Source organism: Mus pahari, chromosome 5 (genome assembly GCF_900095145.1).
Source record: "Mus pahari chromosome 5, PAHARI_EIJ_v1.1, whole genome shotgun sequence".
In the NCBI taxonomy this organism is placed as follows: Eukaryota; Metazoa; Chordata; class Mammalia; order Rodentia; family Muridae; genus Mus; species Mus pahari.
In genome coordinates this window covers 69,255,627-69,281,447 of record NC_034594.1, presented here as the reverse complement: position 1 = coordinate 69,281,447, position 25,821 = coordinate 69,255,627, and the positions used below count along the sequence as shown (strand labels likewise).

Sequence of the window (25,821 nt, the reverse complement as noted above, 5' to 3'; positions counted from 1 at the left end):
TCTCTCTCTCTCTCTCTCTCTCACACACACACACACACACACACACACATACACACACACACACACACACAGCTATGCAGCCCAAAACCACCTAGCCTGCCCATCCTGGAAACTAAATCCCACGACGTATAACAATGGCCACTGGCCTGGCAGAAACCAAAACTGTGTGCCTCTTGATAAATGGGCATGGAGTCTTAAGAAAAGAGCTAGTCATTTTCATTTCAGGGTGGGGGTCACTCATGACCACTAGGATCAACTGCTACATATCCTATGTCAGTGGTTCTTAATCGTCCTAATGCTGTAGCCCTTTAATGCAGTTCTTAAGTTGTAACCCCCAATTATAAAATTATTTTCGTCACTCTTTCATAATTGTAATTTTGCTACTGTTATGAATCGTGAGGTAAATATCTGGTATGCAGGAACTCTGATATGCAACCCCAAAGAGGTTGCAACACACAGGTTGAGAACAGCTGCCCTTTGTGATGTGCCTGTAAGTAGCCAACCCACAATTAGTGATTATCCTTAGGAAATGGCTCACTTACCACAAATAAGGCAGGCATGTAAGATTACTCAGATGGCTTTGTTGACATAGCAGCCTCAACTCAGCTAGAAGCCTAACCCCATCCATCCCTTTCACTGAAGTCAGGACTGCACTATGTGCTCAGAGTTACTCAGACTCTTGCCTCAGCATTTCTATAATGCTGCACGTACCCCTGACACCTGACCATGAGGTGTACACCTGGCCAGAGATTCCAGGCTATTCACCTAGTAGGAGGGTCGAACTCAAGGCCTGATCATCCCTGAGCCAGTTCTCTTGTTCTCTCAGGATGTGCACCATGGGAATGGGACCCAGCAGGCCTTCTACAATGACCCCAATGTTCTCTACGTGTCCCTGCACCGCTATGACGATGGGAACTTCTTCCCAGGAAGTGGAGCACCAGATGAGGTATGTGGAGTATATAAAATGGAGTGTGTGAAATTTTGTATCTGGAGGGGAACACGCTATCTTGGAGCCAGATACCACAGCTACCAGGAGAGCCAGGCAGGTGCAGGCCCTGCATCTTCCACAGAAGTAGCATTTCACACTTGTTATAGCTCAGGTTGCCCTGCCAGAAAATGCTAGCCTGGATTATGCTGTGCATGATTTAGGCCAGAATTTGTTCTAGTTTAGTGAGAATCTGCACACCATTTCTGGTTTCATTCAGAGTGAGCAAAGCACACACAAAGGGAGGCTGCTGAGCTGCTCCCCCAGCACACCTGCTTCTCTGTACCTTGTGGTGATACTCACAGCCACTGCCGTTAGGGTGTATCTTTAGGCAGCATGCCCAGTGACACAGAGCTTGTCCCTGAAAATGCTCCCACTGTAGAGTCACTTTTGTCTTTCAGTAGTTCCTCCTAGTTCAGGGCCTGTGAATAACTGCAGCCCTGTAAAAACTGTCCCACTGATGACCATCCCTGGCACTGGTAACCAGATTCACTGTTGAGCTCACATAAATGCATGGGATGTGTAGCTGTCCCTGTGGGCACACCAGCCCAACACACCATAGTTCAAGTGTCGATTGTGCCAGGTATTCTCTTGAGTTGGTGACAGTTTCTCTCCTTGTGGCCACAGGTGGGCACAGGGCCAGGCGTGGGTTTCAATGTCAACATGGCTTTCACGGGTGGCCTCGAACCCCCCATGGGAGATGCAGAGTACTTGGCAGCCTTCAGGTGAGTACCCCACTGTCCAACCACAGAGGCTGGTCCTTCTGAGTCCAGGGCAGCCAGGCCAGCTGGAGACTCTGGGGTTAATTGTTGTACTGCCTCACTTCTGTTAGGAGCTCCCTTCTCTGAGAGCCTGTTGGGTCCCAGTGGTAAGATGGGGAGGTGATGGAGGAAGGGGAAGGCTTCTGCTGTGCTGGAAAGTATCCATGAGTCACTGGAAACTGGGGATGAAAAGATCTCATTCCCTGTTTATTCCACAAACCCTTTGTGAAAGGAAAGTGGAACTGAATGAAGGAGAGCGATAGCTCACACCACATCGTCTGTGCTGCTCTGGTCCCTCAAACTGGCTGCTTTTTACAAAATACCGACTTCATCCTCCACGGTTCTTTTTATTTCCGTCAGGCCAGACTGCAGCCAACAGTGGATAGCTGGGCTGCTACTTTCTTCCTGTGTTACTGTGGCAGCTTTCCCCAGCCATTGTGCCCTGTGGAGGCTCTAGGCAAGTTAGCCATAGCCCAGGAGTAGTTCCTGGGCCTTCATGGCCTGGTGGGGGAGGGTGTCTCAAAATGCACTTTTTTTTATGAATAAGAACGTCAGCGGACTTCCAGGGGTCTTCTCTGCCTCTTCTGTAATTCTGGGGTCATGACTTGACCTCTATACATATGAAGTACATATGTACAGACAGGTGCCTTATGTATGTGTAGATATATGTACATGTGTCTATGTGACCCTGCATGGTACTATGTATGTCTTTATCTCTCTCTCTCTCTCGCTCTCTCTCTCTCTCTCTCTCTCTCTGTGTGTGTGTGTGTGTGTGTGTGTGTGTGTGTGTGTATCCCTGTGTATATCTATTGCTGTGTGCTTATATGCTGTAGGACGTAGATCTCTGGAGGTTTGAGCAAGTGTGTGTGCATGTATGCAAATGTATATGCCCCTAGTCAGTGAGATGTGTCTGTAAAGTTTATATAGACCTGCCATGTGCTCTGTAGCTGTGGAGCCACTCTTAGGGCACTCCCCAGCATCTGCTTGCTCATTTTGAAGTAGATTCCCAGTCCCACTTCTCATTGGAAAGGTGGTTGGGGTCCAGTATGGTAGAGTCCTGGCCAAGTCCGAGTGGGTGTGAGTCAACTGGCCCATCAGTAGTTCCTAGAAGTGACAAATCTCATTTGACACGATTACAAAGCTCTGCTGTTCATCTGTTGGCTAGGTGTAGGCAGGGATCACTCAGGCCTTAGAAGCTTCATGCTGCCTGTGACCTGCCCCTCTCCTCTGATCCCTTTGGTTGGACCACACTGATCTGTGCTCACCTCACTTACAAACTTCCCCTAAACACTGGAAAGTCCATGGAAGCTGAGCCTGAGAGCTGGGACTGTCATGCACTCGCTCAATAGCACTGAAGCCTAGCTCTCTCCGCAGCACTGGATATATGACTTGTCCGTGGTAAGAGAGAAAGCCATTGCCCAGTAAGTGGCCTTTATTTCTGAGTGGATGCTGTTTGCAGGTCAGGGCCTGTGAAGGCCTCTTGGTGGCTATGGTACAGAAAGAAGATAATGCTCTTGATGGCAATAAATGGATACCTTCCACTCATCAGTCCTTGCAGCTGAGTGACTGGGCCGGCCCTCATCCCCAAGGCTTTGTGCTTCACAGGGGGAATTTCTTGAGTGTGTCTGCAGTTCTGTGGTCCTGGGCCCCCAGTCCCTGGTGTCCCTGGCCAGGTATCTGCAGTGTCTGACCTTCCTGGCCAGCCTTTGAGGTGAGCCTTCCTTCCTCAGTCACCCTGACATCTGTTCTAACGTTTGGCAAAGTGTATGAATGATAATCCCTTATTGAGGGCACCTTCTAAAGCTTCAATCGCTTCTTTGAAAAGGGAAATTGTTTCAGGTTGTCTTTTTTTTTTGTTATTGATTTTAATGTAAAGTAGCACTTTGAAGTTCACAATTTATAGTTCCCTGGGCATCAGGTGGGGAAAGGGGTCAGAGGCTCATTCTCCCTTTCTTCTTCAGTCTCCGCCTTTGGGGCCCCTTGGGACCAGGCATGCCTCAAAGGCAGCACCTTGTTCTTCAGAGCCCTCTCCTGCCAGGTCACATTTCTAGGGGATCAAGGCTCCGATGAAGAAAAGATAAGAAAATTGCCCCTAATGAGATCCAGAAGTAACCGGCACTTTCTCCTCGGGCTTAGATACTTAGGAGAGAAAAGGAACCATAATTCAAACCAGGCCCCAAGCCAGACACAGCTTTGAAGTTGTTGGAGCTCAGTCAGAGCACAATGGGCTGGGAGGCAGAGTGATGCACTGCCCTTAGCCTCCTGGACCTGTCTGCAGTGACACAGAGTCATGTGTCATCAGGAAGCTTAACAAAGATGTCAGCAGTGTGGTCTTCTGAGGGTCACCCATAATTTCTCACTGATGAGACACTGGCCTCAGACTATAAACCCCAGTGCCCTTCAGTGGGCCTTCGGTCCTCATTCCTGTCTGTAGCCTGCTTCTGTTGATGCCTTCTCCAAAGAGCTATTCGGGTAGTAGTAGTAGTAAGATTACACATAGCCCTTGTGAATACACACACTGCTGGTACCACCTGTAGTCAACACTGCCTTCGGAATGGCTTCATGTCTGAGAGACAAGCACTCCCTGTGTAGAAATTTGGTCAAACCATCCTTTATAGAGGTAGTTGCAGTTCATCATGGCACCCCACTGCAAATACAGTAAGTGGTGGTAGTCTTAGAAGTCAAGACAGGAGAAGCACAAAGATCAGTGTTGGAAGTCTAATGAATCAGCAACCTCTCTTGATCTGCTTGGCCCCACAGAGAAACCAGGGATAACATTTATTTACACCTGTGATGCAGAAGTTGGCCCTCAGCCACCAGGGGGCCTCAGAAACCCCAGAGGTGAGGTCCAGGCCAAGCATTATGGAGAAAAGATCGTCCCCAAAGAAATTGCCTGTTCACCTTGATCCTGGGGGATGCTGTTGAGGGTTCCTTCCTGCTAAATAATAAGTGATGTGTCTACTGTGGCCTGGGTAAAAGACCTGGTCCCAGGATAAAGCATGTTTGAGTAGAAAAATCCAACGGAAAAGAAGCCTAGAGGGTGAGACTACCTCATTAAACAGTAACAAGCTATGGAATTGGATGGTGAGGTGGCTCAGCGGTTATGAGCACCTGCTGCTCTTCCAAAGATCCTGAGTTCAAATCCCAGCAACCACATGGTAGTTCACAACCATCCATAATGACATCTGATGCCCTTTTACAGTGTCTGAAGACGACAGTGTACTTACATATAGTAATAAATAAATAAATCTTTAAAAATATATATAAATAAATTTTTAAAAAGCTATGGAATTGAGAGGAACTGGGGCTGATATGAGTATGGGCACTGTGATCTCCAACACACTCACTTGCAGGAGGTTGGGCAGCACCAGGCCAGAGTCAGGTGAGCACATTTGGGTACATAGCAGAATGTTCTTGCTGGGGACATTTCTCTAGAAAGTGTCTGAGTTGGCATTTAGTAATCCAGGAAAGTCAGGTTTGGTGCATTAGGACAGAATGTTTTAGGTATGAAGAAGTGAGGACCTTTCCATGGTTCCTTAGAGACTGGAGCTGGATCAGAGAGAACGTCAGACCAGTTGAGGCCAGGATAGCTTCCCATGAGCCCAAGCCTTAGCCAGCATGAGGATGCACCACACACAGTCTGTTTGAGGATTTTTTCCTAGTTTAGATGAGTGGGAGGAAGTACTGAAAACCAGAGGAGGCCTGTGGAGGAAAAGGCAAGCTCTCAAATATCAGGCTGCCAGCCCAGGTGGCTTGGAGTAGGCTTGCCATAGTAAGCATGTGGCAATCAGTGAAAGCAGGGTGTCAAGATAGGGAGTGGACCTTGGTAGCTTCTACGTGACATTGACCCCTGGGGTGTTGACAGGACTGGATGGGGAGACACAGGTTGGTGTCCCCTGGTTTGACAGCCATCAGCCTGGATTAAGTTAGAGAAGTTCAGTGACTCTCCACAGTTGATGCTCTGGGGCTCCCAAAGCACAGGAACTAGGAGCACCTGCTCTCATGTGAGAGGAACCTAGTTGTTGATGCACTTACTTATTATGCATTTCAGAGATGTCTCCTGTGTGCATTCTTTTATCTAATAAGACATGGGATGTGTGACTGTGAACCCCTAGATTATGCCTGGTACTGGCCTTTCCATGTGGCTAGCAATGAACAGTTTCTCTGTGAAATGCAGTTTGGGCCTGCATCTCTTCCTGGTGCAGCAGCCCCACCTTTCACCAGTGCAGACAGATGTGGGCATGTGTCCTCTGGGCTGTACCTATGCATGAGAGCCTACATGCCACAGGCTGCAGAGGTGGGATGGCTGGTGTGAAAGCAGGACCCACAACAGTACTGATAATGAAGGTGGCCTAAGCTGCAGAAGCGACATTCATCACACAACATGCATCATACAGCATACATAGACTCACTCCACTGCTGTGCTCACCCACAGAGAAGCCACTGTATTCTGCATCTGAGTACCAATGGGGACCCATCCCATCCCCTCCCCACAGCAAGGGATGAACATGGTCACATTTCCAACCCTCTCAGAGCTCTGCTCACCTGACTCATTTCTTCTTCCTTCAGGCAGATGATAAATTGATTTGTTGTCTCGGGAAGCTTTGTCTCCCTGCCCTCAATCTCAAATTCACAAATATATACATAAATGCACAAAAGGATGGAGAGGAGGCTCACAACAAATATTTGATTTTCTATTTTAGAAACAAGGTTGATGCTTTCAAAGTTTATTTTGGGAAGTAAACTGTAAACTCAGTCTCTCATTTTCTTAGAGTGCCAGTTAAATAGAGCCATTCTTTGAGGTTTTTTCCTATAAGGTCCTGGGTAGGAGGCACATCCACAGGACAGCAGGGAGTGTCCAGCTGGTACACGGGAATTAAAAAGCTATGTTCCAACAAGGAACAGAGATATTCCTATGGTGTCACAAATGGATGCTGGAGACACCCTCTGACACATACCATACATTCAGGGCCATCATCAGTTATCCTAGCTTCAACTCATTTTCAAAGCAGCTGAGAAGACACCAGAGACTGTGCATCTGCTAACATCCACTGCTGCTATGTACTGGGGCCACTTTGGCTCCAACCTGGGGAATGGTTTATGTTTCATTTTGGTTGGCTTCTGGACCATAATGCATAGCAATTGTAAGCATCAATATTCTTGGTATGAGCTCCATTTAATAATGATTCTAGCAGAACATTCTTTGGGGCAGGTAATTAGATATTAAATAGCTCAGCTGTACTTCAAAACTAAATACTAAAGCCCTTCATATGCACTTGCTGGAGTGCTTAGCAAATGGCACAGTTGGGACAAACAGCCATGGTTTTACTTGGAAAGACATTGACTTGGCTTTAAAATCCCTGTCAAAGCTGTGATAGGTTCTATTATTCTGAAGACAGGAGTTCTGTGACAATGTCTTCACTGAGTAGTTAATTAAAATGTTGTCTCCTTGGTATAATGGTATGACAACCACTGTCCAGACATCTTGTCAGTTCAGCGTCTCACACCCCTAAGGAAGACCCAAGACTCAGGACTGCAGACCTTGCCCTGGGAAGACAAGTCCACACCATGCAATGACGTCAGTTACATAGAAGCTCAAAGAGCCTATGGCATTCTCTACCCTGTGACTGACTACAACATGAATGTGCTCCTGACCATTGTGGCATGTTTCTAGACAAATTCCAGTGTGTGCACTGGGTAAATGCTCACTTAAATGCTTTGTACCAATGAAGTGACAGTCTGATGTGCCTCTGTTGCAGCAGAGCACACTGACAGCTATGTATTCGAAGGCCAAGGTCCTTCACTGAAGAACATGACATGTCATGCAGATGAGTCCAGGGCTGAGATCTGCAGCCGCAGCTCCTGTGTGGAATCCACCAGTTTGCATCTTCCCTCATCATCTGTGGTTGCTGCTTAGACACCTCAGGGCATCTGTATCCTATCTCACCCAAGACTAAAAGATTTTCTGCCCAGACTTTTGCAAGTCTGTTGGCCCTCATCTGTGGTTACCTGGATGTGTCCTGAACTCTAACAGTGGTCCATAGGGCCCCCAAGGTGCAGACTGGCTTTTAGAACATCCCTTTAGCCTAAAACAAACAATTCCAGGAGACACTAGACTGTGTACACCTCCAGAGCAGAAGCAGCCAAATCCACAATGGTCCCACTGGTATGGAATACCTGCGTAGGTTCCAGTTACCTGGGGTTGAATATGTATATTGTTTAGGAGACCTCTGCATACTGACCAGAGCCAAGGCAACTAAAGTAGCATGTAAGGCCACACCACTTTACTCTGCCTTTCTCTATCTAAGCTGTCTCTGGGAGCTCTGATATAGACAGAATGTATTCTACTACCCTGAAGTCAGAGGAACTGGCAGCCGAGGTATGACCTAGAATCATTTCTAAGTTGGTACTTTGCTAATTTTGATAGGTAGGCGAGGTTGAAGGAGAAAGTGATGTGGATTGTTGTTTTGGCAGTTGAGTGCATGGTAGTAGGAGGAAGCATAGTGCATCTGTCTTTCCCTCCTGTGGTGCTCCTGCATGCACAGTTTATAACCCCCCCCCATATGCTAGAAAGGGTATGAGACACAGTTGTCTTCTAGGTGTGACAGATTAGGTGAGGTAGCTTCACAAACAGGTAGCCCAGAAAGATGCCAAGTACCCCAACAGGCTCACAGCACTACCTGTGCAGCCACATGACGAGACAACACAACCACCTTCCTTGTCTGCTCCAGGAGCACAAAACACTCCTGCTAGAGCTATGAGACCACAAATATCTCCCTCTCAGGGTCCCTGCTGGCCCCTAAATGGACACTGAAAGTTGGTGTTGGCCATTCCTCATCTAATGAAGCAGTCTCTGAGGCCAGACTGTTTGTGGCCCTGCACCACGACTTGGCCATGGCTGATGGGTTTTGTGTTGAAAGGTAGATGGCTTGACCATTGAACATCTCAGTGGTGCTCATGTTTACACAGTTCTCCTAAATGTGATATCAGTTTCCCCTTTTGCCATTCTAGGAGTCACCTTTTCTCTTTAATTCACTTTTACACATACATAGATGGCCATCGATTATTGGCACAGATTTTTTTTAAGGTGGGTGGGAAGCCTGTATGAACTGCACCCCAGCAAGGCTGCAGAAAGCTAGTCAGGGCTTGTGTCTTCTCGGTATTGTGTAGCTCCTGCTTACTTCCTACGTTCTTGGGACAACGCAGCTTAAGGAAGGAAGGGTGTATTTTGGCTTACAGGGTTTCATGGCCAAAAAGTCAGAAGCAGGAGCTTGAGACATAAGCTCAGATTGCATTTACAGTCAGGACATGGGGAAGCATGCAGGTGTCAGCTTTCTTGGCAGTCCAGGCCTCCCAACTTGTGGGATGGTGTCAGCCTCATTTAGCGTTCCTTAGCCCAGTAGCTAATTTAATCTAAATAATTCATCATGGGCATGCTCAGTGAATTGTCTCCAAGATGATTCTAGATTCTGTCACATTGACATCAGTAATAATCATCTCAGTGTGCCTTTCTTAGATGAGAGCCCTAAAAAAGTTCTTGTTGTGGTTAAGGGAGGGGTGTTTGCATTGCTTTCTTTCCAGTTCCACTGAAGCCACCAGATCTTGGCCCACTAACCAATGAGGGATTGGACAGCAGGTGCCCCAAGCCTCAAAGAACAATGTATTTGACAGCTACAGTCTTCCACATCCCATGTCCTTCGCTGATCAGTGATGCCTTCTCTTATCCTTTGTAGAACGGTGGTCATGCCAATCGCAAATGAGTTTGCCCCAGATGTGGTACTGGTGTCATCAGGCTTCGATGCTGTGGAGGGCCACCCTACACCTCTTGGAGGGTACAATCTCTCTGCCAAATGTAAGTCAGTAGAGTTCACCTGTCCCACTGTCATGTTTCCTCACATTGTTTATGTTGTCTGTGAGTCAATAGGAGGAATCTCACCTGCATTTCTTACCCAGTACAAGAATGTGCACACAGCATCAGCAAGCCCTGAGTAGCAGGAGGCTGAGAGTTGAAAGTCACAAGTTCTATCCTTAGGACAGAGATTCAAAAGGACATCAAATTCACAAGGGCACGCACCAGTTCTGTCAGCTGTACTGGGGGCATGAGCTCTTCTCCAGCTATCAGGGGATGGGCCCAATACCACCTAGCTGACATGTGCTTGGTGCTGAGTTTGTTCTCTGATGGAGCAGAAGGCCCTCTAACCTTTATAGACGTGGAGAAAGAAACAACTCAGAGGCCTTGTATCATATAGTTACTGCTGTTCTCATGGAAGAATTTACTGGCACTGCCACTGGCCTTTGCTTCTGCTCTGCTATAGCACATGGAGAAGATAAGGAAGGCCTCTGGGTTGTAGCACTCTGGGTCACACAGTGACCTAGCTGGCTGTCACCTGTCTATCTGTAGCACCTTGGGTCACATGGTGGCCTAGCAGCGTCACCCAACCATGCTGAACAGAAGCAACAGGAAGCCTAGGGTCCTGAAACCGTGCACAAGTGCCTTCTTCAGTCAAGGTCCTGGCATCCTCTCCTCTCTGCCCATCAGTGCATCTAATCACAGAGGACAGCCTGTCTCTCTGCTTCACCATGGTAGATGTGGACCCAGCAAAGGAATAATGAGACTAGAGGTGGGCTTTGGGATGTCAGTGCCTCTCTCCTGCTGGCATTTTTCCTGCAGTGGAGTCCTACAGTGGTAGAGAGTACTCATGTACCACAGTCTCTGTAACCCCAAAGCCATTATCAATGTTTCTATCAGACATTGAACCTAAATCTGGTCTGGTGAGTGAGCTGGTTACTAGGGCTTTCCTAGTGCCTAACCTGCATCAGCCTATCTGGCTATGCATAGCAACTCCATGCCCAACAGGTGATATGCTGGGTGTTGACTGTGAAAACAGGGAAGACTGTGTGACCCTAGATGGAAGCAGATGCCCGGACATGGATGTGGGAAAGCTCCGTAGCCACATACAGCATTGACATGGTGTCTTAGTTAGGGTTTTATTGCTGTGAACAGACACCATGACCAAGGCAAGTCTTATAAAAACAACATTTAATTGGGACTGGCTTGCAGGTTCAGAGGTTTAGTTCATTATCATCAAGGTGGGAGCATGGCAGTATCCAGGCAGGCATAGCGCAGGCAGAGCTAAGAGTTCTACATCTTCATCCAAAGGCTGCTAGTGGAAGACTGACTTCCAGGCAACTAGGGTGAGGGTCTTAAGCCCATACCCACAGTGACACACCTGCTCCAACCAGGTCACACCTATTCCAAGAAGGCCACACCTCCAAATGGTGCCACTCCCTGGTCCAAGAATAGACAAACCATCACACATGGGCATGCTGCCTTACACTTGCATATGTATGTACACAGCATATCAGATGCCCAGGAAGGCAGGTGGTGCAAAGCCTTAGATGGGAAAGATACAGCACTGAAACCAAAATTCAGTCAGTCGGATGAAGATACAATCCAAAACCCAGACTAATAACCATGTTAAGCTAGCCTCAGTTACTGAAGATGACACCCCAGCTCCTGTGTTTATTAAGGTTGCTGAGGGGAGTATCTGGCGTGCTCCACTCAACATGTCCCTCTGCCTTTGCAGGTTTCGGGTACTTGACAAAACAGCTGATGGGCTTAGCTGGTGGCCGGCTTGTGCTGGCCCTTGAGGGAGGCCATGACCTGACAGCCATCTGTGATGCTTCTGAAGCATGCGTTTCTGCTCTGCTGGGAAACGAGGTATGGAACACTCCTGGCCCTGCAGAGCATGCCTCACCACAGGCACAAGGCTGCTGCAGAGAGCTCAGATGGTAGAGAGCATCCATCTCCCACCTGAGTAGGCAGGTCACCCAGCGCTGGGCTGCAGCTTTATCCCAGCCCATGTAGGAGGTCTGGCTTTGGCTAAGAGATGAGCAGAAGGGACACAGAGCACTCATGTCGAGGGTCACTTGCTGACCAGGCCTCATGGTACTCCTCAGCTCTCCTGTGTTCAGGTGTCTCTGGGAGCTTGTCTGCAGGCATGGGTGGAGTCCACATGCACAAACTGGGCTTTCGGCTTAGGGCTGGGCTGGGACCTCTTTCTCAGCTATCATTTATCTTGGGATTCAGAAGCTATGCTTAGATTCAGGTTCTGCACTGCCCCACTAGTACTGCCAGGCAGAGTTGGGGACGTTGGCCTGCACAGTATTCTTCAGTGGGTCAGTCACATAAAGCTTTTGAGGGCTAAAGTAGAGTGAGCACCATGTGAGCTCCCTCCTGCCATGCTGATGAGGACCCCTTGTTGACATTCCTAGCTCCTGGTGTTTACAGCTGCACACAACAGAGACCCAGTTAGAATGAGCTTCAGGTTAGAATGAAGGTGATGTCACATAACCCTGGGAGCCCCTAATGCGTGTGGTAAAACTGACACATAACCTTCATTGAAGAATTCCCAAATCTTAATCTGTCTAGGCTAATGGTTCTCAACCTTCCTAATGCCGTATTAAAGGAACTCTTATGCAATTCTCAGATTGTGGTGACCCCCTCCCCCCAACCATAAAGTTATTCGTTGCTACTTCATAACTGTAACTTTGCTACTGTTATGAATCGTGATGTAAAACTGTTTTTCCAATGGTCATAGGTGGCCCCTGTGAAAGGGCCATTCAGCCCCCCACACACACCAGAGGGGTCACGACCCGTAGGTTGAGAACCACTAGTCTAGGCCTTTCTGGCTGGTATGTATATTTGTTACCCAATTTATGTATGTGATTCTTGCTTTATAGGTCTTGCTCACATTGATCCCCTATGGGTGCTGTTAGGTGCTAGGAAGGAGTGAGCCAGGAATAAGGTGCTCAGTCCTGGCACCTGTGTCACATAGGAGCCCCTCAGCTTCAGGATTATAGTGGCAAGTGAGTCAGCAGCTCTGAGACCTGCGGCACCTGCTGCACCTGCTCTTCAGGGCTTATGAAACTGCTGTCCCTACCACATAGGCCAGGGACCAGATGGCTCTTAACGAAGACCCTCTCTGGCCCGGTTTGCCAACGCCTGCCAGCCCAGGGTCGGCCCATGTGACACGGAGATCGGGATTGCTCTTGAAGGTTGTTGTCAGAATTGCAGACAATACCAGACTCATAGTTCAGTGCGTTGTCTGTGTGGTATGCTCTGCAAGTTTCACTCCAGAAAGCACAGGATAGGAGGCGAGAGTGAAACTGCTGCCTCATTATGCACGGCTTGTAAGCTTCTGGAACCAAATGCATATCCCCCACCCCCACCCCCGTTTACACCATGACAAGAGAAGCCCTGCTAGTTATGCCTCACTACAGCTCTGACCCATGCCATCAGTGGGGTGTTCCTTCAGAGAAAGTAGGTGTACACCTTAGCCAAGTCTTTCCATCAGGCCCTGAGTACATCGACCAAGCACTGAGCCCCCCCCTTCCCCATACTTCCTGGTCTCGTGGTTGCCAAGCCTCCCTACCCTCCATTGTGGCTGTCATGAGAGAAAACCATCTAAACTCAAACAGAGAACAGGGACTTGAGGAGGCAGGTCAGAGACAGCAGTCAGCCACAGTGTCCCCAACCCTGCCTGGCCAACAAATCTTGCTCCCACTGACTTCCCTGTAATCCTAAATGTGAAAAGGCCACCAGACTAATAGGCATTATTTTCCAAGAGTTCCATTTATATATAGGTCTCCACAATATTTACCTTTAGACATTTTCCCTTTTGGGAAAGACAAAAGCGAGCACACAGGATACTTTCCTACTGTGTGACTCCTGGTCGAAGGGTATTGAGGAAGCCAGGTATCTGCTCATGGGTAGGCTCAGAGCACTGACATAGTGGCAGCTAGCAACTGTGCTCAGTGCTACAGGAAGCCTAGGGATGGCAGCCAGGCCTAGGTTCCCCACGGCGCACTGCAGATCTTGACCCTACTGTGGGAAGCTAGGAACTGGAGTTGAGAGACATGGGCACTGGTCAGGTGTCAGTGGCTCAGTGGAGGACTCTTGCACAGCGTGGTGTCATCCCATGTATGTCCCAAAAGAGGAGAGGGGCTAGATAGTGTGAAAGGACAGGGCATACCAAAGGCAGGGTAACTAGGAGACAGCAGGAGAGGCTGAGCTCAAAAAGCTAGGATGCAGCAGAGAAGGAAATGGGGAGGAGGCACACATGAAGGATCTGAATTCCTGAGCTTCAGGGAAGGGAGGGGGCTCAGCCAAAGCTGATTGTTTCACACTGAAGAAGGCAAGAAGAGACAGCCAGAGCTGTGACCCCGACCATGAGTTGAAGGAAGTTTGATGTGATGCTCGGGAGAGAGACCAGCTGGAAGTACAGCCCTGACCCATATTAGGCAGGTACCTTGGTACTTGAGTACTTCCACCAACAAGACAGTAGAGGAGTTCCCAGAGGAGCACAACACCTTCCATTATAGAACAAGACCAGGTCCTCTAACCTTTTTGCGAAGGGAACCATAATTTTTAGTCCTGTTTTAGTTTATCTGTTTTCTTTTCCCAAAACTCTCAAAACTTACTCATCCTGTTCTGAACGTTTCTCCTGTTCATGGGAAAGACTTGCCTCCACAGTAATCACCTGATCACACACACACTGGGGACCCTGCTGTGTCACCATCAGTTCCTGAGACTGAACTGTCTTCTTTGCCAGGCAGGCAGGGCCTGTGTTGCTATTGCCACGTGGAGATGCTAGACCTGCAGCTTCTCAGAGAAGGGAGCAATCCAGAATAGCAGGTCTGGGGACCAGCATCCTCTGGCCCTGGGGCTGAGTGCATGGCATCTGGGAGCCCTCAGAGAACTAGACAGAGCCTCTGGTCCTGGAAGGGGGCCAGGCAAAGCCTTGGTAGAAGAGATCCTCTGCCAGAGGAGGGAACTAAAGCCAGATGCAAATGATTCCCTCCATCCCTCGGCATGGGTGTGTGGAGGATGAAAGCGCAGGCAGGTGGCCAGATAGTGATGAGAGGGAGAGCTCGGGAGGCAGCTTGGGTTCCTCAGACACCAGTTGCTGAGAAGATCTGTCTTCCTTGGAACTAAGAGAAAGACAGGGTCTGAGTTGGAGGGGGTGGGAATATGAGAAAATTTCCCGACCTAAACCAGCTAGCCCTGTGGCCATAGCCTTGCCAAGAGCCCATTGGCCTGAACATGTGCTATTATAGGGATTGACAGCCTGGGCCAACCAGAGAAAGGTCTGGAGAACAGAGGGATCTAGTGGCCCCTCATTGCTAGAATCTGTTTAAGATGGAAGTTTATGACCTCCTGCCTGTGCCCAGATGCCCCAGCAAAGTGGGTGACGTTCTGAAAGCACAGGCTCAAGTCCCTGAAAGTGGATCAGGGCAAGAGCCCTAGATTGTTATGGCCTCTGAAGTGAGTCCACACTCTAAACCACTGACACTGTGACTCTGAGAGAGTGGAAAATCCCTGCTATGATTCTGATTCCACCACCTGACAAAGGGTTTGCTCATATACCTGACAGAGGCCTCTGCTAGTTACAAGCCTGGCAGAGACCAGTGGATTAGTCTGCCCTCAGAATGACAACCCGGTGACCCTCACAATCAGGCAGAGCTTGGACCAGGCAGTATTACAACAGCCTCCATGATGTTGAGTCATAGGGAATTCCAAAGGCAGAGCAGGGCCATTTCCTATGGGTTAGGTGTAGATCCAGAGCAAGGAGAAGGGACAAAGGAAAACCTGGGCTCTTTGGACACAGTTATATCAGAGTTTCCTGGTAAAACTCCACTGTAAACTTAAGTATGCAGCTAGAGCCCAGAAGAGGAGCAGCTGCAAACCTGTTGCTAGGGTTTGGCCAGTAGGGTGTGGCAGAGAGGCCTGAGTCAGGATTCCTGGAAAGAATGGATATGCCTTCCCTCCTGAGAAGGAGCAGTGCTCCTGTGGACAGTTGACCCAGGGCCCTGACCCTCAGGCTGAGGCCTGAGCTCACAGGAGTAATGCATAGACTCCAGGATCTGGAAGGGATGTAAGTGGTTCTTCCCAGGAGTTTCGCTTTGACGGGAGAGCAGAGGATGGCATCTGCTTATGGAGGACTTCTAAGGTAAAAAGAAGACTCATCTACTGCCAGCCATGAGAAGAAGCAAGTGACATTTGAGTAGTTCTGACTGGCTTTGGGTTCCCATGAGAATCTCTTCCTGAATTCCAGCATAGAAAACACAGCTAGGTAGGCCCACACTAGAAACAGACATCATCTTGTGAGCCTCATTTCAAGTCAGCTGTTGGCAAGGCTGTACTCTGCAGGAAGTGGATGGCCAAGTGTGTTGTGGCAGTGCCAGTGCAAGGTACCCTGCAGAAGCAGCTCCATGTAGCTTTCATCAGGCCTTTGAAACCCAGGTATGTGTCATTCAGCCCACTTGATCAGGAAGCCCACTGCAGCACAGCCTGCGTCTCTCTATAGTTCCTCGTATCCCCCACTGTCTGCGGCACTCACTTTGTGATTGCCGCATCTTGTCTTCCTGGATTATATAATGTTGGGGCAATCTCTTATTCACTGATAGATTCCAGGTTTCCAGAGCAATAATTGGCACTTTCTACATTGCTCAATAAATAGCATTAAATTCGAGAATAACCACACTGCTTTTGCTCCTGTGGCTCTGCCCTACTGTATGGGGGCGAGCATCATGGCGCCTCCAGTATTAATTTCTGTTGAGGATTGCTTTGACTACCCTGTGCCTGTGTTTTTCCAGCTGAATTTCCGGACTGTGTAATGAATGTCATCAGAATATAGATAGGAACTGCATTAAGTCTGTAGATAGCTTTCAGTAATAATACCATTTTCACATTGCTAAGTCTCCTAATCCATGAATGTGGACAGTCTTTCCATTTCTGAGGTTTTGTTTTTTTGTTTTTTTGTTTTTTTCTCTTCAGTGTTGTATGACTTCAGTTATAAAGGTATCTCACATCTTAAGTTTATTTTATTTTCAGTTTTGAACAGGCTTATAAATAAAAATTTTTTATTTCCTCAGCAGATTTGTTAATGTATACTTAAAAGTACTGATTTTTATGTTGACTTTTGTATCTTCTTTTGCTGATAGTGTTTATCAGATCTAAGAATTTTTTGGTAGAGTTTTTAAAATTCTTAAAATGAGGGATAGAAGAGGGGTAGACACCCAGAGAGAGAAGGGGAAGGGGGGTTGGGGAGGACTTGTGAGGGGTACCGGGAGAAAGAACGGGCTGATACTGGGTTGTAAAGGGACAGGAGTGATCCGACTTATCCTTTGCTGTTTGTGTCTTCTCTCTCTCTTTCTCTTGTCCTCTTGCCCTGATCTGAATATGTGGTAGTGGACAGCATGTGGGTCTGTCATGAGTAGGCTTCATTGTACTGATGTTGTTACCAACGTTGAAGCTTCCTCCTCACCTCTGCTAGGATGTGATGTTGAATTTTACCATCCTTTCTCTGCACCTATTGAAGCAATCACTTGCTTTCCCATGGTTTTGTTTCTGTGCTACACTATTACACCATCACTTAACTTACACTGAGCCATTCTTGGTGGCCTGAAATAACTTGGTCATTACATATGATCTTTTTAGTGTGTTGTTGAACTCAGTTTGTGCTTCTTTCCCAGTTATTTGTTCATTAAGGAGACTTGTCTGCAGTGTTTCCTTTGTGTTCTGTCCTTACCCAGCACAGGTGTGAGGACAGTATGGCACCAGTATAAACAGACATAAACAAGCACAGAGTTGAAGGGGTAGCCATCACACATTACTGTACATGTGAAGTCTGGAAACAATAAGAGCAGGATTTGACAGGGGGAGGGAAACCATTAGGAAGAGGAAGGGGCCTCTGGTGGAGTAGAGGGGCGAGTGTGGGTGATGGGTAGATGTGACTGAAGCACCTTAGATGCCATAGAAACCCACAGTTGATGAGCACTGTGGTAGTCAGAAGAACAGTACTCGGTTAGGAAAGGGTGGGTATGTCCTGTGTGTAGGTCCCTTCCCTGCTCCCACCTTCCCATCACTGGACTAGAGCAGGCCGGCATTGGGTGCTTTACACGTGACGCTGGACAGACCTTTAAACACAGTTGTACACACAGATCGGACCCCATGCCTGGAGTGTGACTTACCGTAAGATCCCAGGTGTCCACATGCTGCCATTTGATCCTTCCTCTGGTCTCAAGTGAACACATAGAAGCTTCATCACTGAGGGCAAGTCCTCTCTGTCCTGGGTCTTTTCTCTTGGGGACACAGAGCATCTCACTGCTGAAAGGCCACCATACTCACCCCTTCCAGTTTTCATGTCAGCTTTCATGGGGCAATATTTTCTAGAAAAGGGGAAGAAAATGCAGCTGAGGAAGATTTCTAAGCAGCTGGCACAGGCAGAGAACAGACATGGCCATCTCCCCATCTACTGTGTCCATACTTTGTGGACTCCTGCTGGGAGAGAACCCTGGAGCCCTGGGTGGTCTGCTCAGCCACTGCATGGCACAGGCAAAAACAGTGCCTGCGGGAGGCAGGTTGTAATACGAGAAGCAGTGCTAGCATCACTAAATAAAGATGGAGAGTTTGGCTGGGGGCTTTGGGTGTGACAAAGCTGTGAGCATGGGTGAACATGCTGCAATGACCTAGGGTGCCCCATGTGCCTATCAAACTTAAGTTAACTTAGAGAACGTATGACACAAGGAAGGCCCTAAGAGAGCTGAGGGACCAGGGTTCTGGAAGAAACCTCTGGCCTTCTGGTGAACTTTGTGAACACATGCTATTACGCACACCTTGCCCCAAAGTGATTATAAGTCTGTCCTGGGTATTGTCTTACGTGATGGCATGCACAGTCTACATCTGCACTGCAGCCATGGCCCCATATCTGAGGGTCTTCCTTTGCTTCCTGTCTTCACAAGGCCTTGGGCCCCTGGTGAGGCATAAACTTAAACTCAAGTCCTCACTCATACTTACACAACACATACTGTCACTGAGTCACCTTCTCGGGGGGTGTGTGTGTGTGTGTGTGTGTGTGTATACACTTGAACATTCATGGTCTATGTTACCTAACAAACTGTTGTCATATGAAAAGAAGGTATGGTTGGTGGGAGGTGCCTGGATTGACTGCAGCTGTGGTCAGTCAGCACAGGCATTCCTTGTTTTTTGGAATCACACGTGTCCACCAAGTAAGCTTGCCGATCTCTTAGTCACTCCTGCCTCCTGCCTTGATTTAGCTGCTGTGTCTCAAAAATGCCTGCTGGTATCTCCCACCAGGATGGTGTTTCTTTGTGTCTCTTCTCAGGACTACCCACGTTAAGACTGCCTGACAAAAGATAGAATATCACTCATCCTGTTCTTTGGGCGAACTGAAGATCGGTTGTGGCCATGCAGCCTTCTTTACATCCAGCCAGTCTGCCCTCAAATCTCTATGCCAAGCACTTAAAATGCCACCTGGCTTTCTTTTGGCCAGCTGTGCCCAGAGACTCTTGTTTTTGTTGTTGGCTTCTGACTGCCCTCCTGGATTTTATATGCATCCCAGTTAAATAGCCCAAAGCTGGGTTCTGTTGCTACACCAGCCATCTGCTGTAGATGGGACCTTGGTCACTTCTAGCTTGTCAATCACTTACCCAGACTCATTCTATCTGGCTTGTCCTGTAACTCCCAAGGTCCCTTCCTTGTTCTCTCTTAATATGAAAGTTCCCTGTGTTCCCAGTGCCCAGTTGAAAGATGTGTAGCAGGTACCCTAACCATGGGCCAGCATCCTCAGCAGGATCAGGAGATGTCATTATCCTGAGTGAGCCAAGACCTGGAGCATATTGGCCTCTCTGAAGTCTTCAGAATGAGCACACCTCTGTATATTTTGGTCTTCAGAAATTCTAACTTAACTAGGTCTTGCATGTTTCTCTGCCAAACTGGCAGCCTAGTCCCAGCCCCACCCAGGCTACATGCCTTCCCTTGAATTACTTAATTTCACTGACTGGACATTTTTGTGTTGTCATGTGTCATCCACGTTGGTCTGAGCCACATGACACTCAAACTCTTCCCCATTATTCCTCATTTCCTGCCTGTGCAGACCATTCTTGCTGTGTCTCAAGAATATCCTGCCGGGCAGTGGTGGCGCATGCCTTTAATCCCAGCACTTGGTAGGCAGAGGCAGGCAGATTTCTGAGTTTGAGGCCAGCCTGGTCTACAGAGTGAGTTCCAGGACAGCCAGGGCTATACAGAGAAACCCTGTCTCCAAAAAACAAAACAAACAAAGCATACCCTGTGGGTTTTCTCTAGGAAAGGGGCCCGTGTGGGCCGCATCCCACTGTGCTTCGGAGGATACCTTTGCTCCATCCTTTTGGTAGTGACAGTTCCTCTGGGCGTATGCTTCCAGGTAGCCAGGTCTCCTTTTGGCACAGCAATATCAGCTCACTGCCCTTCGCTTCCCTTGCTGTGAGGAGGACCTGCTTTCCTAGCTACTTTGAGAATTCAGAGTCTGCCCTTGATGTTCTGAGATTCATTTCTGAATACCTATAGATCTCTAGTTTTGCTGTCCCGCAGGGCTCTTCCCTGCCTGGCCTGGGACTTCCCAGCTGTGGAGAGTCAATGGTCGTTCCTTCCTTTAGTCCTCATTAAAGACATTTTCCTGGGCCTCCCTCCTGATCACTGTGGCTTCTGCTCTAGCTTGTCCCTTTGGCTGCAGCATCAAGGATTGGACTTCCCAGCTTTCTTCCTTCTGTTCCAGTAACAGTAACACAGTGCTGTTATACACAGGTCTGGGGCTCTGTGTGGCTCCCTTGTCTACAGGTCAGTTCCATCATTGAAAACACATTGAATGGGTATAATTGCAGTCTGTGCTAATCTGAATGGACTTTGTTTGGAGACATGGCTTCAGTGACAGTGCCTGTGTTCCTACACACCACTCAGAAACCTTCTTTTCTTGCCAGCCAGCCTTCCCACTGCATGAGTCCTTGTCATAGCCACAGAACTCCAGCTATGTCTGGATGTCACCAGTGCTTCATGGGGGAGGGGGGCTTGCTCTGCCCCACCCACCATCTGTTCTTGGTTCTTTCGCACCCATTGGTCCCCTCTGCCTGTCATAGACTTCCCACCTCCCAATTGCTTTTTATGAATCTGATTGCTTCAGTAAGTTTTGGTCAGGAATTTCTGGCCAACATAAAATGTCCAGTTTATGTTGGCCAGTGTGAGCATGAAATGCCTCTTATAAGTGTGTATGTTTGAGCACTGTTGGGGAAGTTGTGTAACCTTTTGGCTGTAGGGCCCGAGGGCAGGGCCTGAGGAGTACAGGCAGTTGTGCTCACACCCGTGTTCCTGCGTGAGGGCCTGTGAGGCTGCTCTTGCCATTGCACCTCCCACCAGGATTTACTGAGCCCTCAAGTCCGGAGCCAGGCAAATCCTTCTATCACAGCGACATGGAAAATAAGGGTGAGGCTCTGCTCGTGATGGGCTGGGGGAGGGCTGTTGTCCACAGTGTACCTTGGGGCTACACAGTGCAGTGTTCACCTCAGTCACCAGCCTTCATTTGAAGCCACCTCTTCCCTACACGAGGTGCAAGTAGAGGAGCAGAGTGTTCTGCCCCCTGGAGTTAATAGCAGTTCATCAGGAATGTCTGTGTGCATGTGCGCACTTACTCAGTGATGAGCTGATGCTCAGTTCATACTTCAGGAGCTGTGTTAGTTCACTGCTCAGCCTACTACCTGTGGCCATGAGGCACTATTCCAAGGTGACCCTCTGTGGCTTGTCCTTAAGCATGTCCTCATTGTGGCTTCATTGAGGGCTGCAAGTTTCTCTGGTGTTTCCCTGCCCACCCTGGCATCAGTCATTACTTTTTGTTGGTGGTGAATGGCTTGAGGGTGCCATGTTTGCTCCACCTGCCCCAGCCTCCGGCTGGCTCTTTGCTGGGAAATGTCTTTGGTTGGAAGGTCATGCTTCCTGGGGTATAATTGGCAGCACTCCTGTTCACCGCGGTTGGGAATGGATGTCGCATGGGAGCTGCAGTGGCTTTGGCCAGGGAAGTCTAGCAGCTAAACATAGCAGCTGTCTAGGCAGGTTTGAAGCCAGGCGAACTCTGAGTCACTTTATTCTACAGCTCCCACCCAGAGGTGAGGTAAGATCAGTTTCCCTTTGTTGGTCTCCCTGGTCTGTAGCTTGTCCGCCGCATAGCGCAGCTGCTATTGCTGTTGTTCATTCTGCCCTGCGCCCTGCTACTTAGAACTTCATGCCCTATTGTTAGGAGTTTCATCTGTGAGACGCCTACTCACTTCCTCCATCCTCTCCGCATGTCTGAGAAAAGCCAGATTCAGAGACCCTGGGCATTCAGGCCAGGTTGTACAAGTGTGGCTTCCTCCCTCTGCTCTCAGTGGTACACACAGATAATGCCAAGCTGACGTCCTGTGTGCAGCCTACTCCTGGGAACCCATGAATATACTCCAGTGTACCCTGAGGAGAGATTACCTGTAGCAAGTCTTTTTTTTAAAAAAATGACCAAGTCATACTAGCTTTTTAGAGTTACTTCATCTTCCCTACAAATGACTATATCCTTGGGAGTGAGGTGTTGTCTCTGGTAGACACCATTTAATATATATATAAATTATACACTGGTCATTTGCCATCATAATAGTTCTGTGTCTGTCTCTCTTACAGCTTGAGCCTCTGCCAGAAAAGGTTCTACATCAGAGACCCAATGCCAATGCTGTCCACTCCATGGAGAAAGTGATGGACATCCACAGTAAGTGGCTGGCCAAGTCATCGTGGGGACCTAGGGCAGGAGCAGAAGGCCTCACCTTCCCTGGCATGTGAGCAGCTAGTAGAGACTCCCAGAACCAGGTCCTACTCTACAGGGCTTCAAAAGAATCTGGGCACCAATGGTCTCAAGCTACTTGGTTTAGTTGCATAGAACTTACTTGGACTGAAAAATCTGTCATGCTAGAGGTACCTAGCACAGGGTAGAACTCATCCCCCATTCAAACAACAAATCCCAAGCAACAGGTACACAGCCAGACACCCACACAATCGCCCTGCCTCAAGTACACCTGCTACTCCTTGCCTGACTCTCTGATATGCTATCCTGGTACATAAGCTCACAAAGATGTTGCACACCGGAAGGCTTCACCTTCAGTAAATGGTACCTACTGGACCATTTAGTTCTGCCTTCAAAACTGTTTCAACTAATGCTCCTAACTCTAGAAAGCTGCTTCAGCGGAGCTGAAACTGGATGTGATATATCCACAGCACCTGTAAGGCACCAGGTAGGAAACTCCGTAAATCTAGGTGCCAGCAAGTCTCCATGTGTCTGCTCCCAGAATTTCTGGTCACCCACAGCAAGGCAGAGTCCCACAGACGTGAAGAGCCAGGTCCCACAACAGTTCACAGCCCTGTGTTCAGGTGGAGGTGGCCTGTAATATAACACCACAAGGGCCTGTGAGGGCGGTGCCAGCCAGCACTCTTCAGAAAGGCACTTTTCAGGCACAAGTGAGTCTCTGTAGGACCCCATTAACCTGCAGAAGTGGGGAGTCACTGAGTGTTCCTCTCTCCCCCAGGCAAGTACTGGCGCTGCCTGCAGCGTCTGTCCTCCACGGTGGGGCACTCTCTGATTGAGGCGCAAAAGTGTGAGAAGGAAGAAGCCGAGACAGTCACCGCCATGGCCTCGCTGTCTGTAGGCGTCAAACCTGCTGAGAAGAGGTGAGTCCTGTCCATTCAGTCCCAAAGGCCTGCTGAGTCCACCTGTGCGTGAGGACCTGAGAGTCTTCCTGTGTGTGCGCCCAGCCTTGGGTCAGGCTTGCCCCTTAGGGACATGGTAGATAGTAGCATGCCCACTGACTCCACGAACCACTGTTTTCTATCAGGAAAGAGCTTGCACCTTGGTGGGGCAGGGATCTTGACAACTCTGAGAAAGGGAACCTGATTGCACAGGGCCTCCCTCACCCACCGTGCACCCTGCCGGACCCCCCTTTCCCCTCTGCAGATCTGAGGAGGAGCCCATGGAGGAGGAACCACCACTGTAGCCCGAAGCTGCTGTTCTCGCCTTTGTTTGTCTGTCTTGAAGCTCAGCCAAGAAACTTACCCGTGTCACTCCTGCGTCCTGCCTATTGCTCTCTTGAGTACAAAGGGACAGCAGGCGTGCAGCAGCAACGGGAGGCCTTTCTGCCGCCCTGGACCACAGGTCTGGAGACGCACACAGAACACCGGGTGTGGCAGATCACATGGAACACAGGACAGCGCGCGACACACGGGCACACAGACACGTGGAAGCCAAGCACACGCTGGTGGGTCCCCCCTCCCCCTGGGAAGCCGAGAAGGAAGAAGCTTGTGGCAACTTGGGTAGAGTTGCTGAATCAAGTTAACATGAGGAAAATGAAAATCAAAGATCTAATAATACAGAACAAACTTGATTAAAACTGGTGCTTAACATTTGATTCTTACCCACAATCCCACAGTCTCTGTGTAAACCACTCAACTCATCTTGTAGCTTTTTTTTTTTTTTAACAAGAAAACAAAACCATTTTCTATGGCTCTGGCCTGCCTTGTGAACCTTAGTGGGGTGCTGTGGGGGTTCACAGCTTAGTGGGGGACAGAGTTGGAAGAAACTTTAAAGGAAAAAAAAAACTGGACAGAACAGAAATGTGAGTCTGGGAATCAGCTGGAGCTTCTCGAAGCCATCGGAAGATGCGAGTTTGTGCCTTTTCTTATTGCTCTGATGGAATTTTTTGTGGCTGGGTTTTCTGAAGTCTGAGGAACAATGCCTTAAGAAAAAAAAAAAAAAAAAAACACCACTGAGAATTGGTGTGACAGTGTCTTGTGGCTGGCTGAGCCTGGCATTACAAGAGTGGGCACCAGCCACTGTCCCTGAGGGCCGAAGTACAGCCAGCCTTGCTTGGTTTGATCGCCGTTTAAGGAAGATGAGGTAGTTCCAAAAAGCAGCGAACGCCGCCAGCAGTTTTGAAGTCTAACACATTTTAAACGGATCCAAAGTCTTCTTTCTTCATCCGTCACTTAGCAGTTGAGCATCTCCATTCGGTTGTTGAAGCATGTCGTAGGCACATTGCAGTGTTACGATCGGAATGCTTTTCATTAAAAGCAGGTAGCATGAAGTATTGCTTAAATTTTAGGTATAAATAAATATATATATGTATAATATATATTCCACTGTATTCCAAGCTAAGAAACTTGATTCTTATGAGATCTTGATAAAATATTTATAATGCATTTATAGACAAAGTATATATAAATATATATAATAAATCCAGACCGCAGAGGTCCTGGCAGGTGAAAGACGTGTGTTAGCTCTGAGGTGCTGAGGGCTGGGTCTGGATTGAAGCCCAAGGATTTTTGAGCTCCAGATTGGCCAGCTTCCAGAGTGCCAGCATGGTCACCCCTGGGCAACTTCCCTACCAGTTTGTACTTTAATTTTAATTATTTTCTAACAGAACCTCTGCCCTCACCAAGCCTCCATGCACATATGTACCTGATGAGTTTTTATAGCAAAAGATATAAACTTGCTGTTGATTTTTGTATGAATTTTTCACAAAAAGATCCTGAAGAAAACATTATTTTGTGGATTTTACATTTTTCCCTTACCATTCAGCAGTTTTCTGAAGGTGGTAATGTCTGAAACTTTTTCTTTCTAAATTCTTACTTGTACATTTTTTTTTTTAGCTCTGAAGGTTATTTTTATGGTTTAATTTTGTTTCTCTCTGTACAGCAAGCAGGGTTCTGCTTTGAGCAGGACCGCTGCTGTCAGGCTTGGTTTTTTAGAGCAAACCTCTCGAGACTGGGCAGCAGGTCTGTGTGGCGCCCTGGTCTTGTCCAGCTCAGCCAGGGGCCTCTGCCCTGCAACACCGGTAGTCTTACAGGGCGGGCCGGCCTCGTGAGCCGTCAGGGTGGTCAGCATTAGTGAGTGTGGACTTGTAACCACTCCATCAGGATAGAACCCCAGCTCGAGTTTCCCAAAGACCTTTGAGGCATGTCCACAGGCGCCTGGCCCTGCACCTGTTCAGGAATTTCCATTGCGGCTTCATAACCTGGACTCTGGTTAGAGCCACAGCCCTGGGTTTGTAGCCTGTGGCCGCTGAACCAAGGCCTTTGTCCTTGTCCTGCAGGAATACACAGGGTCCTGAGGGACAGCCAGTCTTTGTCTTTGCTCTTTTTTTTTTTTTCCTATGACAACTGACTTTAACTGCTAA

General features: G+C 48.4%; 1 protein-coding gene across 5 annotated transcripts in view; it reads left to right on the top strand.

Annotated features, from left to right (window-relative positions):
- Positions 1–24,232, top strand: part of Hdac4 (histone deacetylase 4) — a 224,323-nt gene extending 200,091 nt beyond the window's left edge. For 4 of the 5 annotated variants that reach the window (XM_029538935.1, XM_029538936.1, XM_029538933.1 and 1 more), the window contains 7 exons: positions 827–946; positions 1,613–1,710; positions 9,480–9,598; positions 11,334–11,467; positions 22,283–22,367; positions 23,179–23,320; positions 23,604–24,122. In XM_029538935.1, coding sequence (XP_029394795.1) covers positions 827–946; positions 1,613–1,710; positions 9,480–9,598; positions 11,334–11,467; positions 22,283–22,367; positions 23,179–23,320; positions 23,604–23,643 — 738 coding nt within the window. In that variant the 3' untranslated portion in view covers positions 23,644–24,122. Of the gene's footprint in view, positions 1–826; positions 947–1,612; positions 1,711–9,479; positions 9,599–11,333; positions 11,468–22,282; positions 22,368–23,178; positions 23,321–23,603 lie in introns of all 5 variants that reach the window. The other variant, XM_029538938.1, reaches the window with a different exon arrangement.
- Positions 24,233–25,821: the final 1,589 nt, after the last annotated feature.